Source organism: Numida meleagris, chromosome 3 (assembly GCF_002078875.1).
Source record: "Numida meleagris isolate 19003 breed g44 Domestic line chromosome 3, NumMel1.0, whole genome shotgun sequence".
Lineage (NCBI taxonomy): Eukaryota > Metazoa > Chordata > Aves > Galliformes > Numididae > Numida > Numida meleagris.
Genome location: NC_034411.1, coordinates 31497033 through 31517627, shown reverse-complemented (window position 1 = coordinate 31517627; position 20595 = coordinate 31497033). Strand labels below are relative to the sequence as shown.

Genomic DNA, 20595 nt, shown 5'->3' with positions numbered 1-20595 from the left:
ACTATGCTTGTCAATCCTGCAAAAGAGAAGTAACAGCAGCCTTTCCCAATAACTAGAATAGGGTTATAGAAAACTTGGAACCAGACTCTTCTCTGAGGCTGATAACTAAAGAACAAGAGGTAATGTTCACGTGATTCACAGATCCCTTCAAACTTATATTTGTCCATGGATGCATTTCATCTTATCCAAAAAGTTTCAAAATTCACTAAATCACAGAATTTGTTCCAACAGTGTCAAGCTACACAGAAGAGACTATCAGGAGAAGGATGCAGCTTTAAAGAGTTAATTGATAAGCGCAACAAAACAAAAGATTTTTCTTACATCAGGAAAACTTGAGAAGTCATCCAATTTTACTGAAGCATGCTACTATGGAAAAGAAGCAATTCTTCTGCTGAGAGAAGCTAGATTACTTTAAAGTCTACAAAGGTAAGTAACAGCTTCATTTTGAAACAACTGAGAAAGGGAATAATAAAATATGTGTGTACAATCATACGTATAATCATATGTGAAAAACTAAGTTTGATACAAGTATATTTTGATCTAAGTAAATTTTCAATTAAGTCATTCATCTTAATCTTGTGATTTTGTCCTTTGAGATTGTCCAGATCTGTTTCCATGACCATGCAGAGAAACATAAATAGTTGATACTTATGAAGTTTTCTATAAACCAACGTATATCGCTATGCTAAGTAGGCAATTAATATAAGATACAAGCCTTACCTTACTTTTATTTATTCATTTTTAAGAGAAAAAGATTAAAATCAAGTCACCAACACCTACTTCTGTTCTTTCATTAAAATTCAACTACAGCAAGGATGCTATCTTTATCCTATGCCTTTCCACCAATCTCAGTAATAGCATTGAAACATTATGGCTTGAAAATGAGATGTAAATAGAAATAGCAATTATACTATGTCAAGAACAAAGAGATGACATTAAAAGAGAATCTGTTCACACTAGAAGCCAGACTAAATCAAGTCTTGACCTATACCACTGTGATGCTATCAGAATCTGGCTCCATGTCAGTAAGTCTTAATGTTGCCTCACCAATCTAAGTTGAGTTATTAATGAAGTTAACTTACCTATCGAAAAGAAGGAAAGCAGCATACAATTGGTGAAAACCTTTTTATGTTTACAGAAAAGTAATAAAGCATTATTTTAGTAGACGAAGTAATGAATGTAATTAAGACTGAATAATACATAACTTTAAAATACACCAATAAAAAAGCAGAAGAGATTCCCAATCAAAGCTCTAATTCCACCTGGTCTTTTAAAGGTCACACAAGCATCATCTCCACAATGACTTTTGATTCATTTTGGGGTTCAGCCTGTGTGCAGAGGGGGAAGTGAGACAACAAGTGAAAAGAGGAGACAGAAGGGAGAAGAGAAAGAATGTTTATCTTGTTGTTTAGTTTATTTGCCTTTTTTGGAGAAACATTTGAGGAAATGCTTTGAATCATTTGTCTGAAATAATTTGCATAACATTTGCAACTAGAATATAGAATTTTAGACAACACACACTTATTGTCAGGTCATCATCAATGGAGAGTTCTCATCTCTCTTTTCCTGACTACACCTTCAAAAGAGTAGACCAGTAAAGCACCTTACTCATGGAAGTCGTTTCTATACCAGTAAAGCTTCAAACTTTACTTCATAGCCTCTAAATGTGAATGCAACCATCATCCACCCATTCTGGTTCAGATTAAAACTCAAGAAAAGACAAACTTACAAGGAGAAAGCTTCACCAGGACACAGGAAAAATTCCTACCCTCAGCAGACCACAAAAGCCTGAATGTTTATCCTTTATAGCAACTTTCATGTATAAGAAAACAAGCAACAAACTCCTCTAAGGCTTTTTTGTGCTTGTTTGTTTTGACCAAATACTATCCTATATTTTCTCATACACTAGTTGGTAAAGAAAAGACTAAAACTTGAGAAAGAAATCAGAGACAAGTTGAAAATTGCTGATTAGTGGAAAAAATAAATCTAAGAAACTGAAGTGTAATCTTCTGGCTTCCTAACTCTTTGGCCACTGTCAGAAAACAAAACAAAAGAAAACAGGAACACACACACACACCAAAAAGAAATTAACAAAACAATCAAACAAAAAACTCTGTCCTGAAGTCTCATGAAATCTTAATTAGTTTATCTCTGAGCATTAAGAGACACTGTGATACCATGTCCATTTAATTTCACAGAGAAAATTGTAGGGTATCACTCTTGATTTCTGTAATAAAACACCTATTTAAATGTAGAGTATAAAAGCATTTTCACCTCTCCAAAAAGCTATTGTTAAAAGAAAGAATTTGTAAATAGATTTCAAGAAGGAATATTTGACAATAAGGAAAAAGCTAAATACACTGTTCTACAAAGTTTATCTGCACTAGAGGTTGAAATGGGAGCATCCAGCATGGGAATTGGCCCTCAGCCTTAGATTTACTGACAACTGCAGGTGAAAACTTGCATCGCATAACTTAAGCCTCAAGCCTTAAGTTCCTTGATAAGAAAAAGTGACGTGTTGGTTCTTAAAGCTTTAAAAAACTTCTGGAGAAGAAGATCTGAGAATTATTATCAAGGCTTAGATAGTAGCAGAGACCCAAAAGATATTCCCTGCAAATTCTAAGAAAGAATGTTTTATTCAGAAGAGTCCTATCACTATGCCTCTTTGGCCTGATCTCTTCTCATCTCGTGCAAGCTTTTCAATTTTAGAAGCAAATCCTGTGGGACTTTTGCCAGAGATGAACAGTTGTGTGCTCTTAGCCTCAGTGTGTTGACAAGAATTTGGCAGTTATACTAAAATATACCTGAAAAGTCTTTGTGAAAAACGCAATGAGTGACGATTCTCATGACTTAGTGGAAGGACAGATCACCCACTGTGTCACCAAGGTTACAGCAGATAGATAATAAAAGTGTATGTGTGAGGGGGGGAATCAAAATTTCTGGAAAAAAAGGATGTTTTGCTTTCCCACCTCACCCCACGCACACACAGATTTGGAATTCTGTACGAAAACTCAGTGTCTCATCTACAGCCAAAGAGACCAGAAGAGCATATGGTTAGTGAAACTTCTACTTTCTGGGTGCTATTCCTAGTTCACTCATTCTAGGACTGATCTACAAAGGGGGAAAAGCAAAGGATATGCACCATGTCATCCTAGGCAAGATAGTTCTGAGCTGGGTGAAACTGACTGCAAAGAATTCACGTCACTAGTTGGTGTGAAGGTAAGTTGTACGCAAACTGTAAATTTGAAACTGGTGCATGTTCTGTCCTCTTCTGTATTGACATGGGAGGGACTTCAGTTCTGTTAAAACTCCTAGGGAGTCTACATAGGATTTTATATTCCTTTTCCATTTGGATGAGTAAGAACTTGCTTCTAATACAGAAATAAATGACATACTGCATCTGAAGAAACAAAAACTTCAGTGGGAGAAGAAAATAGAAATGTGCAAAGTGAAATTGCTAATAGGGAGATAGTTACAGCAGTTCTTTCCCAGCAGAGATGTCAGTGTGCAATGAGAATGAGTCACTATGATGTAGCTCTGTGATTCAGACAGTTCAAAGCCACTTTGGGGTGTCAGGCCACCAATATATTTTTGCTCTGTGTGAATCCACACAAAGGCAGAAAGTATTCCCCAGGTCTTAATAGACTCCCACGTGTCTAATAACCTTCTGATTAGGGCTTTTTTCTTTTTCCCCCCACATTCATTACATCAATTGTATATCTATTTTAGCCAACACTTGATTCTTAGTAAAATATCCATATTTGTTTCATGCCACTCTTTATCAGTAAAGATACAGGTACCGCTTAGGCAAATATAACCTTAGGCAATTCAGACAAAATTCCTAAAATCAAGACACAAGACTATGTAAGGACAAAACAACGACAAACTAAACAAAAAAACTCTTGTTTTGCCTTTTGCCTTTAATCGTTTTTCTTTTATAAAGCTAAACAATTTAACACCTTCCTCCAAAATGCAGCATAATTCTAGAGCAACTGCTCTGTCAAGTGAACAGGTTGAGAGCAACATGAATTTACAACAGTGCAAAAGGAATGAAAAAATGTCAAGAGCATTACAGGTACTGTTACTAAACAGAAATCTTACGAGATGTAAAAAATCTTTCAGTCACTTTGGGGGACTGTAACCGAATGGGTCAGTTTCCTCCAGCTCCTTGGAAGCCTGTTCAGAACATGCCAGCATTGTCAGAATTTCACCTTCAGGCAGACAGGGAAAACAAAAGGCTTAGCAGAAGCAGTCATGAAGGACAGGGAAATGAGTCATCCTACTTCACTGTTAATGATCACATCAATCCTTCACTATGTGAAATTACAAATATATAGTAAACATTGACAGGCATTTTGAGGCAGATTTTCAAAGAGAATGTACACCTTGTTTTTATTCCTCCCAGGAGAGAAAGCAAAAGAAGCTGGTAGTTTTGAAGATTTAGGGAGAAAGTAACTGAGGAAAATATGAACATTCACTTAATGCAAGTTTTAGGTTGCTAGAGGCCAGTTGGAACTACCAGTGTTTTAACTATGAATACTCTCTCCACTTCCCTCCACAACAATATGGTCATTTATTTTGTTAAACATTCTCATTTGCAGCTTCTAACATTTGCAGTCAGTTTTCCCTGCCTCAGGGTAACAGTTTGCCTTTAATGTTCAAGAAGTTATTTTGAAGAATATAGTTTGAACATTTAGATGATGTCTTTGGGGCTGCTGATCTTTCAACAAGCTGAAGTGTATTTCTGACACTGTAACCTCAAATATAGTTATCCGTGAAGGATAACTGGTTACTAAGAGGTAGCTTAACTGAACTAATTGAGCCAAAGAAAAGCTGACTGAATTCCCCAATACAAGCCTTGCAGCTTCTCTCCTCTCAGTAGATACACCGAATACCTTTCTAAAAATTGCAGAAGAGTGGTTGGACCATCTTGTAAGTTTTCATCCTGCTATACAAAGTGTGTTTTCTCCTTGGTAATAGCAACTCCCTCCTCACCTCCATAAACAGAAAATCAGCTGCTGTCCAAAAATGGTATACAACACAACTGCATTTTTCTTCACCAACACCAGAGACATGGCACACTGAATTGCGGATGAATTTTAAATTCATGTAATAGCAGTTTTTACAAACAGCAGCTCGTTGTTAAAAACATCATAATAAACATCTATCTGATAATAAGAACTTTAAACTTACCAGATCTTTTTCTTTTTTTTTCTTACAGGTAATGGTTTTGAGAGATCATGTAGCATTTTGTTGTCCACAATGAGACAATCTGTTTCAAAATTCCTTAGAAAAGAACCCTGCAACAGAGTAAGCATTTTATCAACACAACAACAGATACTTTGCAACTTGACTTTAAGTGTTCTACTTCAGATACCACAGAGAGCACAACACATCATTTTCCCAAGGTCTCAGAAAAGATAAAAGATATTCACTGAAAACCTTTGTATCGGAAGGTTTGATTATCTGCTTCTTGCTTAGAAATAATAAGCAGCAATACACAGAAGTCTGCAGTTCACAGTATTGCAAAAGGCTTGCTTCCCTTTAGGGCCAACTAGCAGAAGCAACATTTAAGTGCAAACAAAATGGACAGATACATACATACATACACAGACACTACACACATATATACACACTTCAGATCATTTAGGGAAACAAGGTTAAGCAGCAGATTTCAGTAAGGCTGTGACAAATGGCAACGAATAAACTTTCATTCCAGTAAGGGCACTAATTCCTGCTGGTGGTACTCCTGCCTATTTACCTGTTATAGTTTCTGGATGTCTCCCAGAACTGAAGTGTGTGGGAGAAAAATGAACAAACAAAACCACCAAATCGAGGGAATTTTGCAAGGTGAGAAAAATGCTTTTGTTAAAAAAAAATACGTTTACAAACTATTTGTGCCAGGGAAAAAAAAAAAAGAAGAAACTTTACTGTTTTTACCTGAATATTAAAACCAGAATATCTTACAACAGGTGATTTTATTTTTAATGTTATCATCAGACCAGGCAAAAATATTTTTATTTACCAAATTCTTATTTGTATTTTGACAGACATTTTGACATTCTGAAATCCCAGTCAAAAAGGAGGGGGTGGGGAGCAAAGGTGGAAAGGGATATTATTTTACACTTTAATTAAGTCTCTTTTAAGAATTCATTCACTTCATTTTGGCAAATCTACGCACATTTAATGAAGATGTGGAAGGGAAATAAATTTCATTTAGTAGAAGTCCCATTTAAACACAAAGAAATAGCCTGACTCCTGACTACTTCATTTTTCATGCAGAATTACAGAAATGCACCAAAAGAACTGCCCACCAAACACGCACAGTTAGGAGCAGTTAAATTATTTCCTATACTTACTCTTAAAAAAGTTAAGTCAACTGACTGAATTGTAGATAAGACACACCGCACAAAGCAGGCCATATGACAATACGATATTTTGACCAATGAATCCTGCTGTGTCAGTAAAACCTCATGTGGGATGTACAAATCAGCTGTCAAATAAAAATCAGTGTGTACCTCTGTATTGCTACAGATACTAAGAGAAAGCAAGCAACATTTCGATTTCAGACAGTTTATTTTTTAATGGTCAATTTCATAAAATGAACTTTATGAATATCATGATTTTTTCTAACACAGTATATGGAAAACTAATTATTTGCTATATTTTAACAATTTCTGTAGACCACTACTTCCTCTATTAAATACACAAATATGTTTTTATTTTTTGTATCATAACTGGTATTAAGTGGATTGTTCCAGGACAGAAAAAAAGTTGAAAATCAACACATTTTTATTTAACCGCATTTTGGTTTTGCTAATCTAGTCTGATTTTAGGGTGGTCCTGTGTGGAGCTAGGAGCTGGACGCTGTGATCCTTGTGGGTTGCTTCCAACGTGGAATATTCTATCATTCTATGAAACCTGATAAAATTTGAAATTAAAAGTCTGTCTATTAAAGCCTAAAGAGGCATGTAAATAAATAAATAAGTTGTACTGGGTCCTTCTCAAATTTTAATTGCTAGACAGGAAAGATGTTTATTTTTTAAAGGTAGCCACACCTATATAAACCAACCAAAAAAACTGCCTGCTTACTCGCTGCATTTAATATTTTCTCTCACGTCTATTTCATAGAATCATTGAGGTTGGAAAAGACCTCTACGATCGTCTCATCCAACCACCAACCCTTCCCCACCATGCCCAGTAACCACATCCCTCAGTGCCACATCCACACACTTCTTGAACACCTCCAGGGACAGTAACTGCACCACCTCCCTGGGCAGCCTGTGCCAGTGTCTCATCACTCTCTCTGAAAAGAAATTCTTCCTAATACCCAACCTGAATCTCCCCTGGCACAACGTGACACCATCAGCTCTCATCCTACTGCTGTTACGTGGGAGACCGACCACCACCTCCCTTCAAGCGGTTGTAGAGAGCAATAAGGTCTTCTCTGAGCCTCCTCTTCTCCAGACTGAACAATCCCATCTCCCTCAATCCCTCCCATCAGACTTGTGCTGCAGACCCCTCACAGCTCCGCTGCCCTTCTCTGGACACTCTCCAGGACCTCAGTGCCTTTCTTGCAGTGGCGCGCCCATAACTGCACACAGCGCTGGAGGTGCGGCAAGTAAGCCCCTGCTCTCACCTGCGCAGCTAGTACAGTAACACAGTTCCTTTCACTGTACGCTCGGACCTCCCGACTCAGTGCAAAGGCGGCCTGAGGAAACGCCCAAAACGAAGCCTGGCCCAACGGCAGCGCCGCGGCGAGGCGCAACACCCACCCTGCAGCGGTAACGGCCGTGCCCGGAGGCGGGCAGCACGAGGGCGCAGCACGTGAAGGGGGCGGGGCGCAGAGCTCCAACCCCTCCACTCTTTCCGCCCCTCCCCACGTGGGTTACTCCCGGCGCGCGCGCTCCCTCATCCGCACCCTCTCCCGCCCGCTGCGCGCACGCGCCTCCTCGCGCTCTCCTGCCCCTCGCGTGGCCGGGTGCCCAGAGAGTGCCGCGCATGCGCCCTGCGTCATCCCGGCGTGCACGGCGGGAGTGTCATGGCGGCTTCCTGCGGCCGCTTCCCGCACATGGGCTGAGGGGACGCCGGTAGCGCGGGGTCGCCGGCGCGAGTGAGGCGGAGCGCGGTGAGCGCGGCAGCGCCATGCTGGCCCTCGAGCGCTCCCTGCTGCGGGGCTTCCTCAGCGCGGCGGAGTCCCCGGAATGGAAGCAGGGCGAAATCTCGGCGACAGGTGAGGGGTGGGACGAGCTAAGGCCGCGGTGGCGGCTCCCCGCTCCGAGAGCGGCCGTGTCCGGGGCCGGGGAGGTCCCTTGCACTCATCAGCCCGGCGGAGAGCCGGCGGCCGGAGCCTCTCCTGCGTGTCCCGCCTGCCTCGGCTGGTGCTGTGGCTGCGGTCGCCTCCGCTGTGGGTATGGGTTGCGGTGGCACCGCCGCTCCTGTCGGCGTCGGTGCTCCGGGATAACTGGTCGCGGTGCTTTCCTCGGCTGCCGCGCGCCGTGAAGTCGCTGTGGAGAAAGCGTGGCCTGAAGTAACCCTTTAGTGTTTTTATTGCTCAGGGATGCTTAAGGGAGCAACAGAAAGTATGTTCTGGTCATCACTGGAGAGGGCCCTACCTGATGGCGATCTTGAAATTTGGTTGGAGCCAGATGGGCTTTAACGTCCCTTCCAACAAAACCTGTGCTTCTATGATATTAAAGACCTTGGATTTGTGTGCTATCATATACTGGAAGTTAAACAGAGAACCAAGAGCAGATCTTACACGGCAGTTAATTATGTTGCAGTCTTACCTGAAGGAAGACTCTCAGTATTCTTCATTAGCATCCTTAGATCCAATGGTTATTCTGCAAAATGCCTGTCTGGGCAGCTGTAATCAAATATAAATAAGACATCTTTCTTCTGTGGAAGAAATTATCCCTAAAGCCCAAAGCGTAGGTAGGAGATTTTGTTCTTGTTATTTATGCTCTCTGTGAGGGCATGATGTCAGGAGGGCTCCAAGAGAGTAACTTATTCTTTTGCATATGCCCTTCCACATACAGCTTAAAGGATTTTTAGATCATTTGGTGGAAGGGATTTCTTGTGTCAGTTGACTGATCACTGTTGCAAAAAACAAAAGTAGATTGTGGTCAGCAGTGTGGTCTGTAGAGATTAGGAATGAATACCTATCGTCCTTTCCTACCAAATCATCCATCACTGGTGCTGAAGTTCTGCACTCGGTGTTCAGATATATCCAAGGTCAGGAATACTAGTTTTTGCTGGATGAGCTTGGTGTTGGTGTTTGGTTCACTTCCTTGCATGGCTGTAACTTGTGTGGATATATACCTGTGCTAGCATTAAATCAGCTGGCTTACGTACTAATATTAGGGTAGCTATGGTAACACTGAGTGCGCAGGAGCTGCAGTCCCCAGGTGGAATTGCAAGCTAATTGAAAGTTAATATTAAGATGCATATCCTGTGCAGACCTCTGCATTTCCTCAGGTACATCATTGTCAATATCTGCATGAGCTAATTTAAAACTAGTCAGTACATCTACATGAGCTGCACTTGTGTTGACAGGTACTGATTTTGCTAACCAGAGGAAGTATGAGTTGGTCTAGCAGACAGCTGCTGGATTGGTTGCACTGTGATATGTTTGAGGAAAGAGGGAAAAATACCTTCTGTGAACAAAGCTAGGGTCAAGAATGCTTTGTGAGTTCAAAGCTTCTCAGAATTTAAATGTACGGTACTTCATGATTCTGTTTGTCTTGAAAGCATTATGTGGAAAAACGTTCCTTCTCTTCCTTAGTAGTGCATCCTCAGAATGGCTGCTGCTCATTGAGGTAGTAAACTTACAGGAAAATAAGTCTCTTCTGTGCATAAAATCATATTGCCCATTCTTTGTGAATATTATAGGCATTTAAAGACTGCATAATTTATGTTGTTTTACACAGGTATTCATTGAACTCTAAGTATTGACCAATTGTTGTTTGTTGGAATTTCCCTAAAAGGGCCCTCAAGTCATTTGAAATTATTGTCTTGTCTGTAGGATTTTACTATAATGAAGTAATGTAAAAGGGAAGAAAAAAACCTTGTGGAAATTATATTCTTCAGTAACTGTAATGTACATGTTTTAAAGGCTATCTACATGTTTCCCTTGAAATTTCTGTGCAAGTCTTCATGCTTTTCATTCGCCTGTCTGTGTTTCATTGTAACATTAATACAAGTTCTGTAAGATTCATTTTGGATAAGGTGGCTGCTGCTGTTCTTCAGCTTCAGTGCAACTGCACTTATCCTGCATCCTACAACGTAAATGAAGATGTATTATTTGGAAGGGGGGAGGTATGTGTTTTGGTTGAAACAATTCCATCTTACAAGAGATATTCCAAAGTTAACTTTTTTTTTTTTTTCATTTTTTTTGCAGAAAGTGGATCAGTATTGCAGATGATTTTTGATGGGAAGTATGAGGCAATATTTTCAAATTCAGCTGTCCGGAGTGTTTTCAGTGCATCTTCTGTGGCGGAGGAGGACATTGAAAGTTACTTGGAGAAACAGATTCTAATGTACCTGGACTGTTCTACAGAGGTTGATAATGTAGAAAGGTGAAAATGATTATTTACTATATGGAAGATGAGTAGAGGCAATGTTTGATTTTACAAAGGGCATTTTTAATTCTTTTTAACATGGGACATTGGTCCTCCAAAGTAGAAAACAGATTTCCCAGGTTGTTCCCGCATTTTCCTGTTGCATTTGTTGATTATCTTTGTTTCTTTTACTGGATACTGTTTTGATGAGATTTTCTTGAAAATACTGGCCTTACTTGTGGTGACTTCCTCTGAAGCTGCTGGTATAAAGAAACCACCAAATGTGTATTTATCTCGCCATACATTTTCGGTTTATTAACAGTTTTTCTCTCTGAAACATTATGTTACATTAATGTGAATAATCGAAGTACCAAGTAATATTGTAAAAACCATGTCTGCATTTTCAAGTCTGGTTCACAGTAAGATTGTTCTGATCTTGATATAAACTAAGTAGGGTAGGATTCCTGGCCTGTATTTGTGGATTGATTATTTGCTTCATAAGACTCTAAGATAGTTTCACTGTACTGCATACAATAATTTGTGCTGCTAGTGAATCTGACTTCAGTGTTTACAGTTTTCTAAGTAAATAACGACTAAGCTAAAATCTAGGGATAGTAGAAGCAGAAATTAGGGATTGTATAAGCGGAAAACTGTACAAGTACATAGCTATGTATTTTCTAAAGATGGATATGGGAACAAGTTTTAGCCAAAAGTAAGAGAACATGAAGCTAAAAAGGAAGTAAGCATGGCTCAATACGTTACCTTCTTATCGTCAGTACAAGTGCTTGTGTTTTCGTATGAGAGGCATGAAAATACAAGTTTTTGCTAAAATGCCAGAAAGAAATGAATAGTTGGCACCTCTAAAATACTGAGCTGAGATTTGTTAGTAGCACTAATTGTAATGTAACAAAAGATTATCTGCTAGTGTGTTACATATCATATGATGTGCTACTCTTTTCTGATCTGGAATGTATAGAGATCGTTCCTGTGCATTTTGTCTCTAGGTGGCTTTTTGCCATTTTTCTTACTTTGTTGTGCTGTTGCTGTGAAATACTACCTGTAGTTTAGATGGTGGCATAGTCTAGAGAAAATTTTCAATATAGTTGCCTTCTGTCTTGGAATATTTTATTCTGAATTATTCAGCAATTAAAGAAAAATCTGTAAGGGGCTTGAAACAGACCAAGTATTTTAACTCAATCCTAATCTTAATTATTGATTGAAATGTGTTGCTGCCCGTGAAAGAATTAGCCTTTATGAACTGTTCAGCTTTTTAACGACAGTCATGTTCTATATTGTGCATTCAGTCAGACTTCATACGTATCCTGTCACAGTGATGTGTCATCTTCTTCTATTCTCCCCTTGAATTTTTATTGGCCTATACTCCATTTTTGGCTGCTGCTGTCCTACTGCAGACAGCAAAGCAGTTTGTTCCTCGGTTGCTCATACTGCAATACTTTGGTGTTACAGTTTTCCTTGTTCCCTCTGCAACTGCAGGCAGTGTTAGAAACCTCTTTGCCTGATGTTTAGCCTTTCAGAAGAAGAAGGAATTTTCTTCTCAAAGTTACGTGCTAGATTTTCATTCAAAACTATAAAGCTGTACTTTTCAAAATATGTCATTGTATATCAGAAAGAAAGAATTAAGTTAATCCTAACGGAAAAGTGTCTACTAAAAGACAGATCGCTTCTTATTTATGATGCAGTCACTGCTTATAGCACTTGAATCTGTGTGATGTTTGCTGATTGCGGAAGACTTTCCAGGTTAAAGTGTGTTACATAGGTATTTTTCCAATCTCTGCTACTGCTTTATGGAAGGAATTAATGCAAGTTTTGCATACTGTTGACCTTTCATTGTCTATGGTGAAAACGTTTTATTTATTTATTTGGGGATGTTTTTTTTTTCTTATTGAATGATTCAAAGGAAGTTCTAGCTCAGAAAATTCAGTAAGACTTTGGCTTTCTTTTGAGTTTTAGTAGATTGATCTTGCTTCAAATACATGTTTTTTTGCTGAACTGAAAGCTGTAATTCTGGAGATTAAAAAAACTCAGTGGGAGTTGAATTCAATCGGAAACAGAAAGTTGGATAATGCTAACCTTATTCTTTTAACACAATATAAATACTGTACAAAGTATGGTTTTATAATAGTGTGAGAAGAACTCTTAAGAGTTCTGAAGCTAAAAGGGAGAAGCTTGAGGGCAAAACAATTCAAAATTAAAAGCTAGAATATAACTTGTTTGGACATAGCCTGTCTACTTTTCCACTTTTAAATCCATGGTTCTGTAAGGGAAATGTTTAACGGTATTTTAAAGCTTGCTACAACTTTTTCTATTCTGCTTTCACCCTTCCTCTGCCCCAGATGTTTTTTCAGTATGGTTAGTGGTTTTAATGGCTTGAAAGTGAGGTCTCCAAGTATTTATTAATATATTTACAATAAACTTAGGAAATATATATGTATTTTTTTTAAATTTCTGATACATCTGCTTGGTTACTAGTGGTGTCCTGCAGCATTCCAGTTTAGGGCCAGTTCTCTTTTAACACTTTCATCGCTGACTTGTTTTGATTTACCAACATGCATTTCTGATGCTTCTCTTGGGGCAACTGATGGTTGTTAACTGTACAGAATATACTGATAAATAAAAGTGAAGAAACTCTTGCTGTTTCTGCAACTTGCTTTGATGCATTTGAACGGAAAGAAGAACTGTTCAGTGACTGTGATCTTGTTTTGACTTTTTTTTTTAAATGTGAAGCCAAAAAATAAAATGAACAAAAATATAACCACAGCTGCAGCATAATTTTATCTAAAGTTTAGTCTGGCTATTCATATTTCTCACTTATTTGTAAATTCTAGCATTATATGCAAATAGAGCATTTATATTTGAAAATATATTGCATTTTTATTCTGAATTTGAGCAGTTATGGGTGAAGCAGTATGTATATTACAGTGGAATATATGTAAGCATCTTACTTTACATCATGGATCTGAACTTAGTGTATAAGTGTTAAAAAAAAAAATGGATAGAGAAAGGATGAGCAAGATGGATGGATACAGCCCTATATCTAAGGAAACAGAACAAAAAAATGAAACTATGTAGGTCACCATAATAAATGGGACACTGGCAGCAGTACCTGTGCTGCTTTTCAGGTAGCACAGGCAGTGTTCAGGCAATATTTGAGAGGTAAGCATTTGCAGTTCTGTATCTTAAGAGTGAAGGGCGGTTGAAGGCTGAAGGAATTTCCTGGGAGGGAAGAAGTGTTAGGCAGTGGGAATTAGCCTTGTTTACAGGAACTAGACCCTGGAATTAGCGTTCTTATGCAGGGTGAATGATAAGGAAGCTGAAGGTTGGTCATGAATCTGAAAATGGAGAAAAAAAAAAAAAGACCCAAACCAATCAATACTGGAAAAATAGCTAGTGGAAAAAAAGTATCACAGCCAAAGTAATGGAATTAGGTATCATTTGGTGCAGAGCCTTTATGCATGAATATAAATGTATCTAGACTTCAACCAAATTCCTACTGCAGAAAGATGTTAGTAATGTTTAATTATATACATTTTTAGCAATAATAAAAATTTAGTAAATGAAAGTGAAAATGACTCTGAAGCACTGAAGTGCTGCTGAATCGCAGTGCAGTGATGATTGATTATTCTGGATGTTTTCTTTTTAGAAACTTTTGAAGCATAGTTTATTATAGGCAAATCTTTTAAAAGTGTTGTGTGATTTATTTGTGTATAATATTAATAATTACAACGTGCAGTAGTTGTCAGTGCTTTGACTTTCTTTGACTTTGAGTTGTTTGGGTTTTTAATGGCAGTCTCAGATATACATTCTAATACTATTTGCTGGTAGATAGTCACCAACTGAAATAATGTCAACGAGTAAATCTAATTCTTCACAACAGTCATTACTCTCCTGAAGTCTCTGTAGGGTTCCTTTCTTTTTTTTTTCCTTTTGCAATCATGTGTTCCCCACCATTGTTCTGCGTCTTCAGTCACATTCTTGCCCACCAGCTGCTTGGTTTTGTCTGACTTTTCTGTTTGATTTGGCTTTTTAGGGGTTGTGTAACGCTTTATGCCTTTATTTCCAATTGGGAACATCTCAATTTGGAAACTGCCCTTGTAGTTTCCAATTCCAAAGGAAATTCTAAAACAAACCAAAAATTTGTGTAAGTCTCCTTTAAGTCTTCACCTATTAAAACAGCCATTAGATTCTGTGGGATTCTGCCCTGCCTTCTACAGACCATGTAGGTTATTTCTTACTGTAGGTGTATGAAGAAGTAATATCATAATGGTATTAGCTGAGTATAGTCTTGTAAATAAGAAAATTTTGCCATACTCAGTTCCAGGAAGGCAACACGCTCATAATTCCATTTTTGAATAAAATATTACGGTTGAAAACAAAAACCGTGATTGATTGAGATGGCGTTTGCTGCCACATTATACAAATCAGCTCTAGGGTGTTGCTTCTGAACTTTTTTGATACTCGTTTAGTCCTTTTGTTCTTACAGGGAATGAAATTAAATAGCTATGTCAAAGCAACAATACAAATACTGTTTTGGAACATACGCTAATGCAATCTTTTCTCTGAAAATGCTGAGGTTTAGATGTAAAATAAGAAAACACAACAGCACATTAGACAAATACGTGATAATATTCATCCTATGCTTATCTCCTATTGATATCTGATATTTAGATATAGCTGTAAATTTTAAAATACACAATCTATGTCTATAAAGTGTTTCTCATTTCTTGGAACTGTTATAAGCAAACCTATTTCCAAACCTTTTAGTTCCCTGTGTGTATTTTTACACGTTCATTATATTTTCCTAATAGGGTAATTTTTAATGCATTAAGCTTTTGAATTAGTGTGGGAATTAATCAGATGTTGTAATCTTAATAAAAAATTTGTTCAATTGCTAAGTGTTTTTCTTATCTGTATTGCAGGCAGAGGCTGATGTTTCTACTCGGTGTGGGCAGTTTGCAGCTCTTTGTTCAAAGCAATTGGACTGGGCCTCCTGTTCACTTTCAGCTGCAGGACTTTTTGCCGTCTGCATTGTTACAGAAATATCTTGAGGTATACTTGAGTTTTAGTAAGCTGTCCTACAGTGACTTTTATTGTGAATAACCCATTTATTCAGAGAGGACACATCTATGAAGTGCAGGGTTAGAATAAATTGCCTTGGTTGTTGATGGTGTTGGTTGCTATTACATCATCAACTATATAGGGTTTTTTTTTTTAAGCACTATACTAAAAGTAGTTTCAGCATCGGTCTACTTCACTGTTAGAGATTTCCTGCTGGAAATGTTTCTGGATAGGAAAGACATTTGTTGTAGAGCAGTAGTTCTTGAAGGACTTTTGCATCCAATAAGCTTTATATTTAGGAATGTATCCTCAGCTGGATCAGCGGGATAATTATAAATGGCTTAGAAATTTTCCTTCCTTGGAGTAAGCTAAGCTTTCTTGAGAATAGCGGAATATCTGGTAGACACTGAGAGAATGGTTTGGATGTTCATATCCTGGCCAAATGAATTGTTTTATTAGCTCTTTTTTTCTTTTTCGGCTAACTCAAATAGAGCCTTTAGAAGAGAAGAACATAGAAGATGAAGCTGAGAATTGTCACTTCTACTTAGTTTGACATCTTTTCACACAAATAATACTGATTTATGTATATTTCTCATGGCAGTACTACGCTTTGACTCTCCTGTATCTGTGGTTCAGCACAGCTTCTCAAACATTAGTTTTTCTCTTGGAATTAAAGCTCTGGTAAGATACTGACTACTACAGCATGTGAGGGAAGCACATACTCTATTCTCTGCTAATGCTAAAGCTACGTGAGATTTTTGAGTTTAGAATTTGACTGTGAATAAGTTATAAACCACGAGCAATGTAAATGCTGAAAGTTGTGGAATGAGGGGAGGTTTGACAAGTATATAAGCAGTTTCACTTAAAACCTTTGAATTTGTGTTGCATTATTGTGTGTTTTTGCAGGAATTCCGTAACTCGTGAAGTCTTTCTCTAGCTTCATTTGCAAGGCTGTATTTCTAAATTACTTAATTCAGATACAGTATCTATTCCATTTTCTTTAACATAGCTGTCTATCAGCTTGTTACATTGTAGGGATGGCACGGTGTTTGTATGTATATATAGAGAGAGAGCGAGACTTATTTTTTTTGCTTTGTTTTTGGTACTACAAATCAAATGTGGTCTTCTAGTGGCTAAATAAGAACAGTGGAAGGTAAGCCTACTAAACATTTGAGAGTAAGAAATGAGTTAGTGGAAAACTTTAAGTATACTATTTCTGAGAGGAAAAAGTGTTCAGTTTTTCTTTACAATTAAAAAAAAAAATAAACTCAGTTCTTCCATTCTCTTTGTTTTTAATCTTTATATGTTGTAAACGTAATATTATAGTCCAGTATGCTTTGTATTATGCTTACCTCTTTACTGAAGAACCCTAATATTCTGTATTAGTGTGTTCATACAGACTGCAGTCTAACACAGAGGCTGCAGCCCGTGATGATAGTCATAGAATGGCTATCATTAACAGTGTCCAGACATGTAAAACACAATGTTCATAGCTTCATAAAATTGAGTTTAGTTTATTCAGTAGATGAACTGAACAAAACAGTAGTAAGAGTAATTAAGACAATGAATGACTGTTAGGCTGTTGTGAGTCTTGAGCTGCTTTTGTTGTTTATTCTCTGATTTTGTATGCACAGTAGGATATATTTGATAACAGCTAGAAACTCCATCTGGAAGAAGATCCGAATGGATAATACATGTAAATAGCTGATAGGAATTTTCCAAGTAGATATATGAACGGCTCTTGCTGGCCTTTTTGTAGCTTCCAGGTTGGTTCCAAATAATGAGTTTTGATATGCATTTGAGTAAATCTTTTTCTTTATGCTTGTGTTAATGCTGCTTTTATGCATGATTTGATTCTTTTGCTGTAAGGAATTGAACTGTTACCAGACTTCTGTTGATACCAATAGCTGTGAAAAACACCGATGTAATACGTACTGCTACTGTCTCAAATCCAGTCTGATTCCTTATCCTTGCCAGCTCAAATTGCTGGGACATTTTTTTTTTTAATCTAGGCCTATGTACTTTGCTTCCATTAGCATGAACTAGCCATACAGAAGAGAACTGAAACTTAACTGACTGTTGTGCTGTTTGAATGCCAGGCACCAACATGATGAAGGTTCTGAAGATACATTTTTTCAATTTCTCCCTCTTCTGGGCCATATAAGGCGAGATGGTGAAGGCTAAATGAGGAGATTAAGTTTTGTGAGCAAAGGTAGTCTGCTAAAGTAGCCTACAGTCTGGCTCTACATTACCTTGCTATGCATATGTAATGCAGCCACTTGGAAAATACTTCTTTCCTTAACAATGGAGCAAAAGCAGGCCTTACAGGCAATACAAGCAAGAACATTAAGAACTAAGTACTCCTACTTGTAGCACTCTGTGGGAAGACTTGTTTATGCTTGTTTACCTTTATTATCTTCAATCTGCAGTTTAGTTCTGCATTGCCTACCAGTTACTGCTTGGGCTCATGAAGTTTGAGACAACCTAAATAGAGTAATTCTAGATTTTGATTGCAAATTTGATTAAGGAAGGAAAGACTCAACCATCTAATTGAGGTCTGAAGCATTGTGTTAACGACCGTTGAGTTGTGTTTATTTTGAAATGGATGAGGTTTCTGAGATATGTGAGATAAATATGGAAGGTGTCTAACTTAAGCATTTAGACACAAGAAGATAACTTCAAAATGTTTTTACTCTTAGCCAGTGTTTTGAAGCTTGTGTATTTCAATGCAGACTTTTCAGCCCTTCAAGCTGTGAAAACTTTGAAGTCTACCTCTTTTATATGTAGCTGTTCTCTCACCTGAAAGACTACCTTAGTATAGCAAATTCTGATGGTAGAAATACGCACTGATAATGTAGTAGAGCATAAGTTAAACGAATGTTGGTTTAAGCTTTCTTAGTAAAAAGATATTTGCTTTGTGGAAAAGAACGGTGTTTTGTTAAAATACATAACGGTTCTTTGACTCTGAGACTTGTTGGCTTATTTGCTAGTCTGTAACACGTTTCTCCCTCCTCCCTTTCTCACTCTATTCCTTGTAATGTTACATTAGCTGGACTGAGCTAGTGAAAGGCTTTGAACTGTGAATTTGGGATTACTGGTTGCTACAGTGCTTAAATGAGATGAGTACAGGTTACTATAGCGTATTAAGTCTGCTTTCGAAAATGGCTCTCTAACAAGGTTTATAGCTTCTTTGCTTTCCCACTGGGTATTTAATGTGGTGTACTTTGTAGAGTGACTCAAAACAAATGAGAGGGAAACAAGTTTACTTTAAACTGAAATGTATATGAAGTATGCTATTACATGTGTGCATTTCCAAAATGAATCTATACAAGCACAAAGTTATCACTTTTAAAAATTAAGAATAGTAAGGCTATTCCTTTTTGGATCACTAGAGGTGGGTTGCATCTACTATACATCCAGTGGGCAATTTCTTTCTTCCCAAGTGGCTTGTCAGACCACTGTAAATTTGGTTTTTAATGGTAGAATTGAAATGGTTACAGTGATGTCGTGCAAGAATTCAGTGGTAATTTTCAACAATAATACATGCTAAACAGTTTTAAAACTTAAGTCAGAAAAAAAACCTGTAATTACTGTAAGGAAAATCAGTGATTATTAGAAAGTGAACTAGGGCAATCATGTGGCTTAACAGTTTATTTATTAAGAATAATCTGTTGGTAAAGGTGCTGAAAAGAGTTTCAGAGAACTTAGGAATTACATTACCAGTTTAGTTTAAAAAGCTGAAATGTGATTCAAATAACTTCTATCCTGTTTGTGTAGACGGAATAAAAATCTTTCTCAGACAAGTGACTTCAGTGTAAGCTGTCATTTAACCCTCTTGTCTTCTCTTTTGTTCCATTCCTTTTTCTTGCTCCTTTCATGCCATCTGACAACAAAAGCCATACTTTATTCAGTTTGCAAAGGAAATGGCACATATGAGAACCAAATGTCAAGTGATGAAATGACATCTGCCCAAATCAGAAGATTAACTGCTTGAATGCTTTCATTACATTAAAAGGGAGAGAAGAATACGTGACTGTCATCTAACAGTCATCACCAAGAAACAGGTTCCCTGGAGAGCTACCTCAACCCCATTAAAAAAAGAATTACTATAGAGAACTTCATACATAAAAGCATCCAAAATGGAGAGGTCGTTGTTGATTGGACAAATAGAAAAATGGTTCCAATATTGCCACCCTGATCTCACTCAAACAGGAAGCTCCCTCTGGTGAAGGAGGAAGTTAACGCATGTTGATGTCACTTGGAGGGATATCTTGTGTATTTGAGTACTGTAGGATTAATTTAATTAACAAATTAGCTTATTTCTGTGATGACAGGCTAAGTGGCTTTGATTTATCAGAAGTTTTTCTCCTTAGATTATGGGAAGGGTGATATACTGGAATGTATTTAGTGGGAATAACATTAAATAGACATGTGCATTTCAGGTGGGAGGAATCTGAGTGCTTCAGATCACATTATTATGATCTGTTTTGCCAGTAAGAGGCAAGGCAGAATTCACCATGACTTAAGAAACAGCTGGAATTCCAAATGTGGTGATACTTTTGAGCAGACTTTTTCTCCTTAAACATGTAAATTGCTATTTTCCCTAATTCTATAGGTTTGTTCATAAACTTAAGTTTTATTTCCATCTCACTTTTCTGTTTTTTGTTTGTTTTTTTCAGCCAAAAATGCTTCATACAGCAATTCTGAAGATGTTGGTTCTAGATGCTGAATCAGTCTATACCTTGACTTCTCATCCTATCTTGCTGCTTATAGCTAGGGTAATCCTTGTGAATTCAAGACACAAACTTGCATCTCTTCAGGTAAGACATACGTGACAAATGATTATGACAGTGAGGTACTCACTGTTTTTTTTATACTTTTTTTCATGCCTCGTTAAGTCAGTATGACTTCTTACAGTTCTTTTTCTGCAACTCTGAGGTTTGTTCTTCTAAGAAGCAAT

At 37.6% G+C, this 20595-nt stretch overlaps 1 protein-coding gene and 1 long non-coding RNA gene across 3 annotated transcripts in view; both read left to right on the top strand.

Moving 5' to 3' along the window:
- LOC110396657 lies at positions 238-5836 on the top strand. The gene is made up of 3 exons (XR_002437136.1): positions 238-426; positions 3105-3219; positions 5222-5836. It is a non-coding gene; the product is annotated as an uncharacterized LOC110396657 (long non-coding RNA).
- The window catches only part of TTC27 (tetratricopeptide repeat domain 27), a 107145-nt gene continuing 94542 nt past the window's right edge, over positions 7993-20595 (top strand). The window contains exons 1-4 of one of the 2 annotated variants that reach the window (XM_021392469.1): positions 7993-8233; positions 10400-10577; positions 15497-15626; positions 20315-20455. In XM_021392469.1, the coding sequence (XP_021248144.1) occupies positions 8146-8233; positions 10400-10577; positions 15497-15626; positions 20315-20455 (537 nt within the window). In that variant the 5' untranslated portion in view covers positions 7993-8145. Of the gene's footprint in view, positions 8234-10399; positions 10578-15496; positions 15627-20314; positions 20456-20595 lie in introns of those variants that run through there. The other variant, XM_021392470.1, reaches the window with a different exon arrangement.